Below are 17096 nucleotides of genomic sequence, written 5' to 3' on the forward strand. Positions count from 1 at the left end.
CTTTCAGGTGTGCAGTGGTTTGGATTCCCCAGTTACATTTACCAGTCGTACCTTCCAAGAGAGGTAAGGATTTGGACAGAGCTTCTCCAACTGAAAACAACCGTCTGCCCGACACAACAAGGTTGAGTGCTGCAAATATATCTTGGAACTACGCCTTGGAGAAATAGAAAATCTCGCATACACGCTCCATCATAGATTGCACAGTTTTGTGGATAGAGTCCCCAGAAAGCATGCAACTTCTGACAGGAAGAGGATCCCTGTGAACTCCTTCAATGCCTAGTTGAATTTCTCCTGCATCCACCTTCTCTTTGAAAATGCGCTTCAATTTGTTGCAGTCACTAGTTGGGTGATTGACGAACCTATGGTAACTCAAATATTTGGGATTTTCTATATCTTCCTCAGTTGGTGGACGTCTGATAGGAGGTAGCTTGATGCCATCATCTTGAATCCATGCTTCTAGGAGTTCGATTACCTCTTCAATTGGAGCAGCCTCTCCCGTTTATTGTTGTCTTGTATGAGCCTTGGTCACATCTTTTTGAGGTTGAGTTGTTTGTTGTGCTATCTCCACACGTTTGGGTTGTTGTTCTGTAGTTGGAGCTTTCCTCTTTCCTCCTTCGCTCACCACACTTACAGAGGGTTGAATATTGTATTGCTTATTGATGACACGTCTACTCCCTCGAGTCTCACGTGTATCTTCATTCCGGGCAGGCCTAGTTCTTTCTAGCAAGGCTGGTGCTGTTGTAGCCGATTGTTTTGCACCTTCATGAAGTTCATAGAATTTCTGGAAGCGCAGATTCTCCAGTAAAGCGCGATAGACATGTATCATGCCATTAATGCACAACTCCACTAATTGATGCACAACTTTGGAATTCTTTTCGTACGCAAGTAAGCTCCAGTGAGTACCACCCTGAGCTTGGGACACATTTATATTATTGTTGATTGAAAATATTACTACTCTCTTCTCAGGAAGTTTAAGAGGTTCAACGAAATCTTTGAGGCTGTCTGGAAATGGGCAGTTCGTAATCCAAAATGAGATAGAAGGTGGAACTAGCAAGATGTCTTGAGAGGAACAACCAGAATCAAGATAACTGAAATAAAACTCAATGATACTGTCATTTAGGAATTCCTGACCCCTGAGGATCCCCAAATCTGATCTTCTCAATACAACATCGTTCTAGCTGAGGATCTTATCATCCTCCATGGACAAATACTGTTGCACAAAATTGTTAAATATTTGCAACATAGTTGTAATAGAAGCTTACAAATAAAGATGAACATGCATATACAACAGTGCATTAAGAACATAACGAGCTACGACATGAGGAAAGAATATAACAGGTAAGGTTTCCCTCACTGGCAAAACAATGATTTCAGCAATACTACTGTTACGACCGCAAAACAAACGGGCTTCTATCGAGCTGGATTCAACCCAATGGATCGAGTCCAACCCAACTAGCAAGACCGGATTCTTGAGGCATGACTATGGAACATGCTAATTTATTTTTTTTAGAATAACAATAAAACAAGGTAAGAGTACAAGATGAATAAAGACGACATAACCTAATGTCCTTCCAAATTAAATTCCAATAAAAGAGGTTCCAAAAGTCATAGAGTAAAAACAATTGTTTAAAAATTATTAATACTGAAATGATGTCTCTTAATAAAATAATTGAACTAAATCCAAGAAAATGATAATGAATAAAAATACCCAACATCCCAGTGATATCACATAGTAGTGTATTGCGAGATACTAACATCTGAGTACTATGCCGTAAGCTTCCAAGTCCGCTTACTGCGCTAACTGCTCCTCAAACTCTGTGGGGAGAGGAAAAGGAATTTGGGGTGAGCAACCACAGCTCAGTAGAAATTTCAAAAAATAATATAGTGCACCGAAAATTAAACCATGCAGCGAATAAAATAATAAAACCCATGCAAGTCAAAATCTTCTGAAATTATTTACTCATTTTACTCACAAAAACCGACCTATAATTGTAGGTTCCTAATCTAGTGTCAGAGTTATTCCGGTAACAAACCATATTGTTCCCCAAACAGTCTTCCCAGGGTAGCCACCAGTGGTGGGATGCCATAAAGGCCTGACATTTCAGCAGCAACAGAGATTACGTATCCTAAACTTATTTTCTTACCAGTGCACTCAATTCTGTACGAAACTCAAACACGCCCATAAACCGATAAAAATCAATCAATGCATTCATATATAATGTTTAATATTTACAGTAACCAACAAAAATGCATTTATACTCCAAAACATAGAACCATCCATATGCCCAAACTATTTACTCTACGTCTAGTTACCAATCAGACAGACTCGCGGTCAGGAAATAACCATACTTCAAATCACTGACTCAATTGGAAAGATTAAAATCATTTAGTAACATCAACGCACAAAACGAGAAAGAAAAGTTGACTCTACATCAATTAAATCGCCACAAGGAAAATAAAGAACAAAGACGGCTATATGATCAACAAAGGTGGGGTCAAATACAGTTTCCAGATATCAGTTTAAAACGAGACCACCGGTGGTTAAGTAGTTAATGAAAAGAAAGAGGTATAAGAAAGAAAATGGAGTGGCTGCAAACAGTTTTCAGTAAATCAATAAATCAATCAATTAAAATGTAAAATCCATTAAAATATTAAAGCAAGTACTTGTAAATATACTACATGACAAAATATTTTTGTTTTTCTTATTTGACCCAAAACAGGTGTAAGCTTTGGAACAGACATGGAAGAGGAAAAGGTGAGTGTACGTAGGTGGGGTGTCCATGACTACAGTTAGGAAATAAAACAAAGTTCTGCATTTTGTTTTATTTGAATCTGACGTTTTTTTTTTTTTTTGCAATCCAGAAAAAAACAGGTGCATTTAGAGGCAGATATGTACAGAATCTTTTCTTTTAAAAAAATGTTTTTTTACCAATTGAATGGACGAAACAATTATTATTTAAAGGATTTAAACACCCAAAGAAAAGCACTAACAGAGTTCATAAATGGTGAGCTGTGTTTATAGGTGAAGATAAATCAATGGACATCTGAAGTAGGTGTACCCGGTTAACGTCAGACATAAATAATTCAGAAATATCACGCAAATCAGAGAAATAAATCATGAAAATAGTTTAGTTTTTATAGTATTACGAGAAACCCCTACCTCTTACGCAATCCAAGTAAAAATTTCTGATATCCTAACAATCCAATCAAACAATATTCCATGCAGATAAAGTTACAAAACAGATTCTTCTTTTTTCTTTTAGTAAAGTAGCAGAGATGAAAAGAGAAAGAAACAGATGGTTTCTTTTTCTTTTTTAGGGTTTTGGAAAAATGACAAAACAATATATATGATTATTAACCCTAAAAGTAAATGCAAAAGGAGAGAAAGACTCATTCTTTTTTTCATACGTATTATTAGCCATAAAAATCATGTGCTTTACTAAGTACTGACCCCATTATTCCATGTGCTAACCATTTCTTTTTGCCACCCACTAATTTGAGCTATATGCACCCCAAAAACCATCACAAAATTATAATAAATGAACTAGGATTTGTACAACCACATATATACAAATCACTATGTCAACTCTTATGAGTTGAAACGGGTTCTAAGCCCGGGTTCAAAAATACCAGGTGTTATACTATTAACCTCTAAAAAAGAATTTCTCCGGAAATTCGAAGCGTATCTAAGTTTAAGAATTACCTTTTAGTAATTCCGGATATTTGTCTCGTATCTCAGACTCCAGCTCCCAAGTTGCCTCTTCAGAACCATGATGTTGCCAGAGAACCTTCACGGTTTTGATGGTTTTCCTCCGAAGGACTTGTTCCTTTGAGTCGATTACGCGCAACAGTTTTTCTTCATAAGAAACATTGTCGTTCAGTTGCAAGTCTCGCCATTCGATGACGTGGGACGGATCATCATTGTTTTTACGAAGCATGGATACATGAAACACATCGTGTATGTCTGCAAATTGTGTTGGTAGAGCTAGTCGATATGCTACTTCTCCAATTCGTTGAAGAATTTCAAATGGCCCAATATAGCGTGGCGCCAATTTACTTTTCTTCCCAAACCGTTTAATGCCTGGTCTAGGACTAACTCTTAGAAACACATTCTCCCCGACCTGGAATTCCAATGGTCTTCTTCTTACATCTGCATAACTCTTCAGACGACTTTGTGCCATTCTCAAACGGTCTTGGATAATCCCTATCTTCTCTGTTGTCTCTTGAACCATCTGAGGTCCTATGACACTTCTTTCACTAACCTCGGCCCAACACAACGGTGTACGACATGGTCTTCCGTACAATACCTCATAAGGTTCCATACCGATGCTGGACTGATAACTGTTGTTCTATGCGAACTCGATAAGGGATAAATGATCACTCCAATTACCTTTGAAGTCTATCGCACATGCTCGTAACATATCCTCTAAAGTTTGAATCGTTCGCTCGGACTGACCATCAGTCTGAGGGTGGTAAGCAGTACTCATATTCAATCCTGTTCCCATTGATTTGTGAAAACATCCCCAAAACTTGGATGTAAAAAGAGGATCTCTGTCGGAAACGATCGATAGTGGAATTCCATGCAACCTAACTATCTCCTTGATGTACAAGTTACATAAAATAGGAACAGTATTCGTCTGCTTAACTGGAAGAAATGTGCCGATTTGGTGAGACGATCAATTATCACCCACACGCCATCCTTTCCATGATGGGTCTTAGGTAATCCTATGACAAAATCCATGGCAATGAAGTCTCATTTCCACTCAGTTATTGATAAGGGCTGAAGAGGTCCCTCTGGTCGCTGGTGTTCAGCCTTCACTTGCTGACAAGTAAGACACCTGGAGATGAATAATGCAGCATCCCTTTTCATACCTTTCCACCAGAACTGGCGCTTCAAATCTTGATACATCTTTGTGCTTCCCGGATGAACTGTCAGTACGGACTTATGAGCCATCGTCAAAATTTCCTTTCGCAATTCCTCAACGTCTGGTACCCATAACCTCCATTTATAGAGAATATCCCCATTGAATCCCAGTGTCCATCCTTCCTGTTCATCCGTGGTACCCATCTTTTCTTTGACTTCTTGCAAACCGTCGTCTAACGTCTGCGCCTGAATGACCTTTTTCACAATCTCAGGTACTGCAAAAACATGCGCCAAGTATGCCCTCTCATTGTTCCACTCAACAACGAAATCATATTTTTCCACAACCTTGACCATCCTCAATAAATCTATGGATCCAGATTGTTTTCTACTGAGTGCATCCGCTACCACATTCGCCTTCCCAGGATGGTACTCCAATTTAAACTCACAATCCGTAAGAAGCTCGAGCCATCTTCTCTGTCTCAAGTTCAAATCCTTTTGAGTGAAGATGTACTTTAGACTTTTGTGGTCCGAAAATACCATAAAGTTTTCTCCATAGAGATAGAGCCTCCAAAGCTTTAGCACAAACACTACAGCTGCTAATTCCAGATCATGGGTTGGGTAGTTCTTTTCATGATTCTTTAACTGTCGAGAAGCATAAGCTACCACATTGCCTTTCTGCATAATAACTCCACCCAAACCACTTCTTGAAGCATCACAATAAACATCATAACCTAATCCTGGTTTCGGGGTAATCAAAATGGGTGACGTAGTCAATCGTCGCTTCATCTCCTCAAATGCTTTATCACACTCAGTAGTCCACTCAAACTTCACCCCCTTTTTGGTCAAACGAGTAAGAGGAACTGCTATCTTCGAGAAATTCTCAACAAATCTTCGATAATAGCCTGCCAAACCCAAGAAGCTACGAATCTCAAAAACACTCTTTGGGGGTTCCCATTTTGTCACAACAGATATCTTTTCGGGATCAACAGATATACCTTCCTTAGAGATAACATGTCCGAGAAATAAGACTTTCGTCATCCAGAATTCATACTTGCTCCTCTTTGCATACAACTTGTGCTCTCTTAGAGTTTGTAAAACCATCCGCAAATGTTCCTCATGGTCTTCCTTAGTCTTGGAATAAATGAGGATGTCGTCAATGAACACTACTACAAACTTGTTCACAAAAGGTCGAAGAACTCGGTTCATCAGATCCACGAATACTGCAGGTGCATTTGTTAACCCAAACGGCATCACGAGAAATTCATAATGAACGTAATAAGTTCCAAATGCGGTTTTACGAATATCCTTGATAAGCACGTAAGTGCTACATTTAATACCCATATTTATATTAGCTAGGACTCGATATTTGACTAATGACACCATTATAGTGCTTTTGTAGAAAGTACAGTAAGATTCAATCATCCGAGGAAAATAGGCTTAGCTAGAAGCTAAATTGGCATTTTTGATTTACCATGCCAGACGAGTCAGAGCCGGATCAAAGTTTGTTGGCTGGTTGGCAAGCCAACTCAAGTGCCACACCACCATAGGCATTGACTAAGTTAAACAAAGAGAGTTTTCTTTGTTTGAGCGTGTGATTCCACTAATGGGCCAGGAGAAGAGTTAAAAGAAAACGAAGGACGTGGCCTACTCCACTACTGAATGTCCTAGTAATATGTTAGAGCATCATCGACATTTCATGTTCTTTATGCAGAGAAGAAAGTCTCATTTTGGCTAGTCGAGAAGCTGCCTCAAAAGCAGCAGCGGGTTCAAGGTTCCAATTGTTCTTAATGGCTAAAATATGCATGAAACAGTAGATGGATATGATGGATGAACTGTTGGTGGCAGTGGTGATTTATACAAGCTGCTGACACCGGTGGAGGACGATGCTGTGGACTGAAGCAACAATGAGGTTATTATACTGTGATGGTTTTACCCAATCTCGGCATGGGTTAATAGTTCAAATGATTTTGGGACTGTGCATGAAGAAAAAACTGAGGGATCTTACAGCTTGCTAGTGAACGCCAGTGATGAATACAAGATTTCAGCAAACAAAGCTGAGAAGAATGAAGATGGAATCAATCTTAATGGTGGTCGTTCAAGGCAGTGCAACAACAACAAGGGAGATTTCTGGGGTTCGTATATAGTCTAACGGACTGCAAATTGGTCAGGGAGTAAATCCAGAAACAAAAAGAAATGGCAGCAGCATAGCTACGGTTTGTGTGCCTGGATAGTTTGAATCGAAGGTGTTGATTTGAGTTGTGCAGTTGAGACTTGGAGAAATGCATATGAAGAGAAGAGAACATCGATGGAAGTGGAACAAGTGGTCAATGGAAGCAGCTCTTTTATCCCCGTCATCTCTTGGCCAGTGAAAGATGAGTCTTGACTGCGAAATCCAGTTCCGCATAAGGGCAAAATGGCGAGAAAAGGAAATTGAGATGCTGGTTTTGAGAAGAACTGTGCGTTGGTTGTTTCCATGCGTTTTGGGTCAAGTATGTGGCTAGAAATGTTAACGAGAAAGCAACAAGAAATGAGGATTTTATTTCCGTTGTTGTTGTTGCCAGTTAAGTTGTTACTGGCAGTTTGTGAACGATGGCGTGGACGAAGATTGAACGGACAGAAAATAGAAGTTGGTGGTGAGACGAGATGGAGAACGGAACTGGTGATGCTGGAGTTGAATGGGATTGAAAGATCGAGAAGATGTTTTCTGGAGTGGTCTTGTTTAAGGCTGTACGGTCGAAGTGTAGTTGGTGCACGTGGCTGGATTTGTCGTGGTCTTCTATGTAATCAGTGGAGACGAGGTTTGGATGGTCAGAACTGGTGATGGCTAGTTAGATGAAGTTGGGTGTGGCTTGTCGTAGTCAATTACTAGACTGGGCCTACGCTGTTGTTTGCTAGGTCGTATTTTGGAATTCTCGCAACACCCATATATGATAAACAGAGAAAGAAGATGAGGGGGGAGCCGGCTACGGGAGCGGCACCTTGGAAGGAGGAACGGAGATCGAGAAGGAGACAAAAGGCGACAATGCCTACAGGGTTTGAAGTTTTATTTCTCCTATTTCCGATTTTGATTAGCAAATCATCTTTCAATTTATTCATGGCTTTTGAGAAAGTCATCTTCGGCTAAGCTTGTAAGTAGGGTTTATGATAGAAACCACTTTGAGTAATGGCTATTTTGAATTGATTAATAAAGAAATAGACTATTATGAATTGAATAGATTGATTATCGAGTATTGTTTATCGATTTAATGAAGATGGGTTGTTGCCTCACCGGTTTTATAAACCTATGTGCATAATGAATTAGTTTTATAAATATGTTTGTTCTTAGTATTTGATAATCTATGCTTGGGTAAAATTCTTTGATGGGTTATGCTTAGAAAAGATGGATAATATTTGTGAATTAAAATTAGTTTCGCATAATTTTCTCGCTAACGCAATTTGATAATGCATGCTTTGGTTAAGTCTTTTGATGTGCTATGCTTAGGGTGTCCCAGCGATATTTGCGACTCTATGTTTATAATAGGTGATGCCAATAGAACGAACGATAGACATATATTCGGAATTATGTTTCATTTCAGTAATTGAATAGAAGTAGTGGTGGAAATCATAAAACCCTGGTTACTGATTCTCATATCTTTGGTTACTGTCTTTCATATTGATTTTATTTTTTTAGTATAATTTTATTATTTCGTTTTTTACATTTTGCATTCTAAAAATATCAAAAAATCATTTATGTTTAGTTCATTAGAGATATTGGTTACAGTATTTTCCACCGCTCCTTGTGGGAACGACCCGTACTTGTCGTTGTCTGCATTATATACACCGTGCGATTGCGGTTATCACATATAGGGTCATCTTCGGATCCTATCAATTTTTGGCGCCGCTGCCGGGGAGCGGTTGTGGAATATTGTAATTAGTATTTTTGATTTTGTAAATAATTAGATTTTTATTTTATTTTTGTACAGTATTTTTATTTTGTTTTAGGATTTTTTTTCCTTTTAACTCTTTTTGTGTTTTAGATACTTATTTCAGGAGCCTTTTTGAGGATGATGAATTCTTTGTACGAGACGTCATCCAAGATGACACTTGCAGAATATAAACGTAGAAATTCACATTCTCAGGAGACATCTTCTGATATGACGTTTGGGGAATATATGGATATGCAACGGTATGGAGTTTTTTCTCCACATATGGTAAGTGAAGAATCACCTTTAACAATATATGAGAAGTATTACAAACACACACCTCCTAGTTTGGAACAAAGATTGAGAGTTCTTGAATGCCAAAGATTATTTGCTGATGATGATGAACCTTGTAGTGACTCTTTGTTCCAGACATAAATTATAGAAGACCATGTGGATGATTGTGTGGATGATATGCCTAATTCCATGGATGAATCTATCTCACAAGATCATTCACCCGACTTAGAGGTTGTTTCTAAACCCTTAGACTTCCAAAAGTTGCCTAATTTAGAGTTAGAATTGTGTGCTTCTAAAGTGTTGTTGGATTACTTTGCATCTAAGTACCCAAAAGACTTGCCTATTCCTTATACCGTGCATGAGCCGATTGATACTGGTCAGGTAACTTGCACTGCTGATTTTGAACCTTTTTCAGTTTGCATATCTAATTTTGATGATTCTGATGACCCTACGCTTATTGATATTGTATTGTGCCCTTTTATAGTTCATCGAGGTAACTCAACGTCGGAAGTTATTTTCGCAGACTTGGAACCAGATTTAGGAGTTACTTATTCTTATGATTTTAACCACTAAATGCATATTTAGGTCATTGTGCTGAGTTTGATGATTCTTTGCCTTTTGAAAATGTCAATTCATTACCTCCTCTGATTTCAAGTGAAGATAATGTGTCGACCGAATATATTTCAGCTGATTTAGAACCTGATTTAGAGCATGCTTCACGAATGGAAACTGTCAAACAATCTGAACTTGTTGCTTATGGGAGTGATTTACTTAACCCGACCATACATTATTTGAGTATAACATACAGTTTTCTATTGGGAATGAATTTACACATCTTTTTGGAGATTTATAATGTTTCCAGGTTCATGGCGGCTGACCTGATTTGTTGGATTGATCCCCAACTTTTCAGACTTTATATGTATGCTTTGCTGCTTACTTTGGTGCAACTTCACCTTGTTTGAGGTTCTTTATATGCGCAAGCAGGGACAAAGATTATGCTTTATGGGAGTCAAACCATACGATTTCGCTTCATGGGAGTCAACCCATCAGATTTGTTTTCTTTCCCCTATCTTTTATTTATTTGCTTGAATTTCCCATCTTAATTTCTACGTTGGATGACTCAATTACATTGAGGACAATGTAAGGTTTAAGTATGGGGGAGTGGCATTATCGTTAAGTATTTTCAAAATAAATAAAAAATTAAACAAAATAAATAAATGATGACCAGCCCGTTTAGCGGGTCTACAAAAAAATTAAAAAAAATGATGACCAGCTGTGTAGCAGGTCCAAAAAAAATATTGTTATCATTTTGATTTTTAGGGTTATGACCAGCTGTATAGCGGGTCTTTTGTATGGTTTTATCATGACCAGCTCTGTAGCGGGTCTTTTGTATGGTATTTTCTATGACCAGCTGTGTAGCGGGTCTTGGTATGGTATTTCAAATTTTCATTTTATGACCAGCTGTGTAGCGGGTCTAACTCTCTTTTATGATATGACCAGCTGTGTAGCGGGTCAGTTCTTTGTTTTGCTCGAGGACTAGCAAAATATAAGTGTGGGGGTGTTGATAAGCACGTAAGTGCTACATTTTATACCCATATTTATATTAGTTAGGACTCGATATTTGACTAATGACACCATTTTAGTGCTTTTGTAGAAAGTACAGTAAGATTCAATCATCCGAGGAAAATAGGCTTAGCTAGAAGCTAAATTGGCATTTTTGATTTACCATGCCAGACGAGTCAGAGCCGGATTAAAGTTTGTTGGCTGGCTGGCAAGCCAACTCAAGTGCCACACCACCATAGGCATTGACTAAGTTAAACAAAGAGAGTTTTCTTTGTTTGAGCGTGTGATTCCACTAATGGGCCAGGAGAAGAGTTAAAAGAAAACGAAGGACGTGGCCTACTCCACTACTGAATGTCCTAGTAATATGTTAGAGCATCATCGACATTTCATGTTCTTTATGCAGAGAAGAAAGTCTCATTTTGGCTAGTCGAGAAGCTGCCTCAAAAGCAGCAGCGGGTTCAAGGTTCCAATTGTTCTTAATGGCTAAAATATGCATGAAACAGTAGATGGATATGATGGATGAACTGTTGGTGGCAGTGGTGATTTATACAAGCTGCTGACACCGGTGGAGGACGATGCTGTGGACTGAAGCAACAATGAGGTTATTATACTGTGATGGTTTTACCCAATCTCGGCATGGGTTAATAGTTCAAATGATTTTGGGACTGTGCATGAAGAAAAAACTGAGGGATCTTACAGCTTGCTAGTGAACGCCAGTGATGAATACAAGATTTCAGCAAACAAAGCTGAGAAGAATGAAGATGGAATCAATCTTAATGGTGGTCGTTCAAGGCAGTGCAACAACAACAAGGGAGATTTCTGGGGTTCGTATATAGTCTAACGGACTGCAAATTGGTCAGGGAGTAAATCCAGAAACAAAAAGAAATGGCAGCAGCATAGCTACGGTTTGTGTGCCTGGATAGTTTGAATCGAAGGTGTTGATTTGAGTTGTGCAGTTGAGACTTGGAGAAATGCATATGAAGAGAAGAGAACATCGATGGAAGTGGAACAAGTGGTCAATGGAAGCAGCTCTTTTATCCCCGTCATCTCTTGGCCAGTGAAAGATGAGTCTTGACTGCGAAATCCAGTTCCGCAAGGGCAAAATGGCGAGAAAAGGAAATTGAGATGCTGGTTTTGAGAAGAACTGTGCGTTGGTTGTTTCCATGCGTTTTGGGTCAAGTATGTGGCTAGAAATGTTAACGAGAAAGCAACAAGAAATGAGGATTTTATTTCCGTTGTTGTTGTTGCCAGTTAAGTTGTTACTGGCAGTTTGTGAACGATGGCGTGGACGAAGATTGAACGGACAGAAAATAGAAGTTGGTGGTGAGACGAGATGGAGAACGGAACTGGTGATGCTGGAGTTGAATGGGATTGAAAGATCGAGAAGATGTTTTCTGGAGTGGTCTTGTTTAAGGCTGTACGGTCGAAGTGTAGTTGGTGCACGTGGCTGGATTTGTCGTGGTCTTCTATGTAATCAGTGGAGACGAGGTTTGGATGGTCAGAACTGGTGATGGCTAGTTAGATGAAGTTGGGTGTGGCTTGTCGTAGTCAGTTACTAGACTGGGCCTACGCTGTTGTTTGCTAGGTCGTATTTTGGAATTCTCGCAACACCCATATATGATGAACAGAGAAAGAAGATGAGGGGGGAGCCGGCTACGGGAGCGGCAACTTGGAAGGAGGAACGGAGATCGAGAAGGAGACAAAAGGCGACAGTGCCTACGGGGTTTGAAGTTTTATTTCTCCTATTTCGGATTTTGATTAGCAAATCATATTTCAATTTATTCATGACTTTTGAGAAAGTCATCTTCGGCTAAGCTTGTAACTAGGGTTTATGATAGAAACCACTTTGAGTAATGACTATTTTGAATTGATTAATAAAGAAATAGACTATTATGAATTGAATAGATTGATTATCGAGTATTGTTTATCGATTTAATGAAGATGGGTTGTTGCATCACCGGTTTTATAAACCTACGTGCATAATGAATTAGTTTTATAAATATGTTTGTTCTTAGTATTTGATAATCTATGTTTGGGTAAAATTCTTTGATGGGTTATGCTTAGAAAAGATGGATAATATTTGTGAATTAAAATTAGTTTCGCATAATTTTCTCGCTAACGCAATTTGATGGTGCATGCTTTGGTTAAGTCTTTTGGTATGCTATGCTTAGGATGTCCCAGCGATATTTGCGACTCTATGTTTATAATAGGTGATGCCAATAGAACGAACGATAGACATATATTCGGAATTATGTTCCATTTCAGTAATTGAATAGAAGTAGTGGTGGAAATCATAAAACCCTGGTTACTGATTCTCATATCTTTGGTTACTGTCTTTCATATTGATTTTATTTTTTTTAGTATAATTTTATTATTTCGTTTTTACATTTCGCATTCTAAAAATATCAAAAAATCATTTCTGGTTAGTTCATTAGAGATATTGGTTACAATATTTTCCACCGCTCCTTGTGGGAACGAACCGTACTTGTCGTTGTCTGCATTATAGACACCGTGCGATTGCTGTTATCACATATATGGTCATCTCCGGATCCTATCAATCCTCCTCTATGACCCGCATCTGATGGTAACCAGATCGAAGATCAATCTTCGTTAAATAACATGCTCCCTTCAATTGGTCAAAAAGGTCATCAATTCTCGGCAAGGGGTACTTATTCTTGATTGTAACTTGGTTCAGTCGTCGGTAATCGATGCACATCCTCATTGATCCATCCTTTTTGAGCACAAAGAAAACAGGATCTCTCCATGGTGACGTACTTGGTCTAATAAATCCCAGTTCTTCCAACTCATCAAGTTGTTTCATTAACTCCTTCATATCTTTGGGTGCCATATGATATGGGTGAATCGATATCGGCATGGTTCCTGGTTGCACTTCGATCTCAAAATCAATCTCTCTCTTTGGTGGTAATCCAGGTAATGCCTATGGAAAAACATCGGGAAAATCTCGAACTACCGGTAACTCTTCATCTACCATAATGCTATCCTCTTCTTCACTCAGGTGAGCAAGATAAGCTATGTGTTCTTCGGTTTCATCCCTCCTTTTCATCCCTGGTAAGGATGGATTTATGACTTTCCACCTTTCTCCTTGGACAGACACTCGACTTCCATCCGATGATTGGAAAGAGATCTTCTTCTCAAAACATTCTAGTATAGCTTGGTTTTGTGACAACCAGTTCATACCAATAATGACATCATAATATTGGAGCCTCATCGGTATCAAATCTATTTTCACTATATAGTCACCAAAAGTTATTTCACAATCCTTGCAAATTTACTAAGGGACACTACATTTCCTAGCGGTGAAGAGACATTCAAAGTAAACCCCATGGGTACTAGTTTCAAACCGAGATAAGCAGCTAAATGTAATGATATGAACGAATGAGTAGCTCCAGAATCAAACAAAACTTTAGCACGAGAACTAAAGATCAGGAAGTTACCCTCAATTGCGGAATTTTCTGTCCTCTTCTCAACAGTAGCAATATGGTTCAGCTGCCCCGGAACATTTGGCTGACGTCTTGGATGGAAGGGTGGTGCATTGTTTCGCGGCTGGTATGGTTGTCGTGCTTGGAAATTCGGCCTTGGAGCATTCTGAAACTAATTCTGAGTTGGTGGCCTAGGTGGTGCAGGTAAAGGACACTCCCTTACAAAATGATCATCCTTCCCGCAACGATAACACCCCGAGATTGCATTTAGTTGTCCAGGTGGCTTTGACTTAGGACAATCCCTCGCGTAGTGACCCACTACCCCACAGTGAAAACAAGGTTTTGGTGCAACGACTTTCCCAATGTTATCTGTACGTGGACGTTTTCGATGAGTCGATGGGTCCGTCTTCTGGTTCCTCTTGAGATCTCTCGGCTCCCTTTCCTTTTGGTTTTTGATCCAATCCGCTTCTATAGCTAATGCAGTTTCAATAACATCATCATAAGTGGTGAGGCGACATGGTACTAACCTAGCACGAATAGCAGGTTTCAAGGCATCCTGAAGTTTTCTTGCTCTTCGTAACGGCATATTGACCAAGTTATCCCCAAAACGTTCCAATTCACTGAACTTCTTGTCCAATTGAGAAATCGTCATGTCTCCCTGAGTTAAGGTTGCAAATTCGGCACACATCTGGGCTTTGACAGTCTCGGAAAAAACTTGTCAAAGAAAAGCGTTTCAAACTCTTCCCAAACTGTAACATTTCAGACTCGTTTGATCGAATCCCACCAAAAATCAGTAGCTCCGGTGAAAAGGTACGTAGCAAAACGGATCTTGTCATTCTCTTCCACTCTTAGTGCTAAGAACTCCTTTTGTATCCCCATTAACCACCTTTCAGCTTCAAGAGGTTCTTCAGTCCCCTTAAATTCTTTCCTTCCAACCACTTTTAAGAACTTCTCTAAGTCCACTCTACCCTGACGTTGGGTCTCAACAACTTGTACCAGTGTTTCCAATGTCCCAACAACTCGGTCTAGGGTAGCTTCCATGCGTTCCCTTCTGTCATCTCCTTCTTCTCCATTTGGTTGAGGACCGTTGGTGGTATCACGACGAGGTGGCATCTTCTAAATTAAGAGAAACGCGCACTAACGTCAATATCTAAGTCGAAAACCTAATTTAACTAATACACACAATATTTTATTTTATAAGCCTTTTAGTTATTTACCCCAACCCCAGATGTAAATTAAACATTCAAAAATCCGATCAAACTAAATAAATTTAATTTTCCCAAATAAAATATAAACATAACACACTTTTCAAGAAGAAATCATTTTGAATCAAAAGTAGCAAAAATAAATCAGAGTGCAAGTTTTTTTTTTTACAAAACCAAACTTTCAAAACTAATAGGTCCACACGCACGGTCCGAGTAAATCGGAACCATGCTCTGATACCAAACTGTCACGACCGCAAAAAATTCGGGCTTCTATCGAGCTGGATTCAACCCAATGGATCGAGTCCAACCCAACTAGCAAGACCGGATTCTTGAGGCATGACTATGGAACATGCTAATTTTTTTTTTTTAGAATAACAATAAAACAAGATAAGAGTACAAGATGAATAAAGACGACATAACCTAATGTCCTTCCAAATTAAATTCCAATAAAAGAGGTTCCAAAAGTCATAGAGTAAGAACAATTGTTTAAAAATTATTAATACTGAAATGATGTCTCTTAATAAAATAATTGAACTAAATCCAAGAAAATGATAAAATGATAATGAATAAAAATACCCAACATCCCAGTGATATCATATAGTAGTGTCTTGCGAGATACTAACATCTGAGTACTATGTCGTAAGCTTCCAAGTCCGCTTACTGCGCTAACTGCTCCTCAAACTCTGTGGGGAGAGGAAAAGGAATTTGGGGTGAGCAACCACAACTCAGTAGAAATTTCAAAAAATAATATAGTGCACCGAAAATTAAACCATGCAGCGAATAAAATAATAAAACCCATGCAAGTCAAAATCTTCTGAAATTACTTACTCATTTTACTCACAAAAGCCGACCTATAATTGTAGGTTCCTAATCTAGTGTCAGAGTTATTCCGGTAACAAACCATACTGTTCCCCGAACAGTCTTCACAGGATAATCACCAGTGGTGGGATGCCATAAAGGCCTGACATTTCAGCAGCAGCAGAGATTATGTATCCAAAACTTATTTTCTTACCAGTGCACTCAATTCTGTACGAAACTCAAACACGCCCATAATCCGATAAAAATCAATCAATGCATTCATATATAATGTTTAATATTTACAGTAACCAACAAAAATGCATTTATACTCCAAAACATAGAACCATCCATATGCCCAAACTATTTACTCTACGTCTAGTTACCAATCAGACAGACTCGCGGTCAGGAAATAGCCATACTTCAAATCACTGACTCAATTGGAAAGATTAAAATCATTTAGTAACATCAACGCACAAAACGAGAAAGAAAAGTTGACTCTACATCAATTAAATCGCCACAAGGAAAATAAAGAACAAAGACGGCTATATGATCAACAAAGGTGGGGTCAAATACAGTTTCCAGATATCAGTTTAAAACGAGACCACCAGTGGTTAAATAGTTAATTAAAAGAAAGAGGTATAAGAAAGAAAATGGAGTGGCTGCAAACAGTTTTCAGTAAATCAACAAATCAATCAATTAAAATGTAAAATCCAGAGAGACATTAAAATATTAAAGCAAGTACTTGTAAATATACTACATGACAAAATACTTTTGTTTTTCTTATTTGACCCAAAACAGGTGTAAGCTTTGGAACAGACATGGAAGAGGAAAAGGTGGGTGTACGTAGGTGGGGTATCCATGACTACAGCTAGGAAATAAAACAAAGCTCTGCATTTTGTTTTATTTGAATCTGACGTTGTTTTTTTTTTCTGCAATCCGGAAAACAACAGGTGCATTTAGAAGCAGATATGTACAGAATCTTTTCTTTTAAAAAAATGTTTTCTTCCCAATTGAATGGACGAAACAATTA

At 38.6% G+C, this 17096-nt stretch overlaps 1 protein-coding gene and 1 pseudogene across 1 annotated transcript; both read right to left on the reverse strand.

Moving 5' to 3' along the window:
- Positions 1-336: 336 nt before the first annotated feature.
- Positions 337-4322, reverse strand: LOC113342435 (annotated as a pseudogene).
- Positions 4323-14235: 9913 nt separating this feature from the next.
- On the reverse strand, positions 14236-14715 carry LOC113342436. Its single transcript, XM_026586989.1, has one exon. It carries the CDS (start codon positions 14713-14715, stop codon positions 14236-14238), a length of 480 nt encoding a protein of 159 aa, XP_026442774.1.
- Positions 14716-17096: the final 2381 nt, after the last annotated feature.

This window comes from Papaver somniferum, unplaced genomic scaffold (assembly GCF_003573695.1).
Source record: "Papaver somniferum cultivar HN1 unplaced genomic scaffold, ASM357369v1 unplaced-scaffold_41, whole genome shotgun sequence".
Classification (NCBI taxonomy): Eukaryota; Viridiplantae; Streptophyta; class Magnoliopsida; order Ranunculales; family Papaveraceae; genus Papaver; species Papaver somniferum.

Excerpts from the sequence above, each read along its gene's own strand:
- LOC113342436 (XM_026586989.1), bottom strand. The coding sequence starts at position 14,715 with ATGACGATTTCTCAATTGGACAAGAAGTTCAGTGAATTGGAACGTTTT.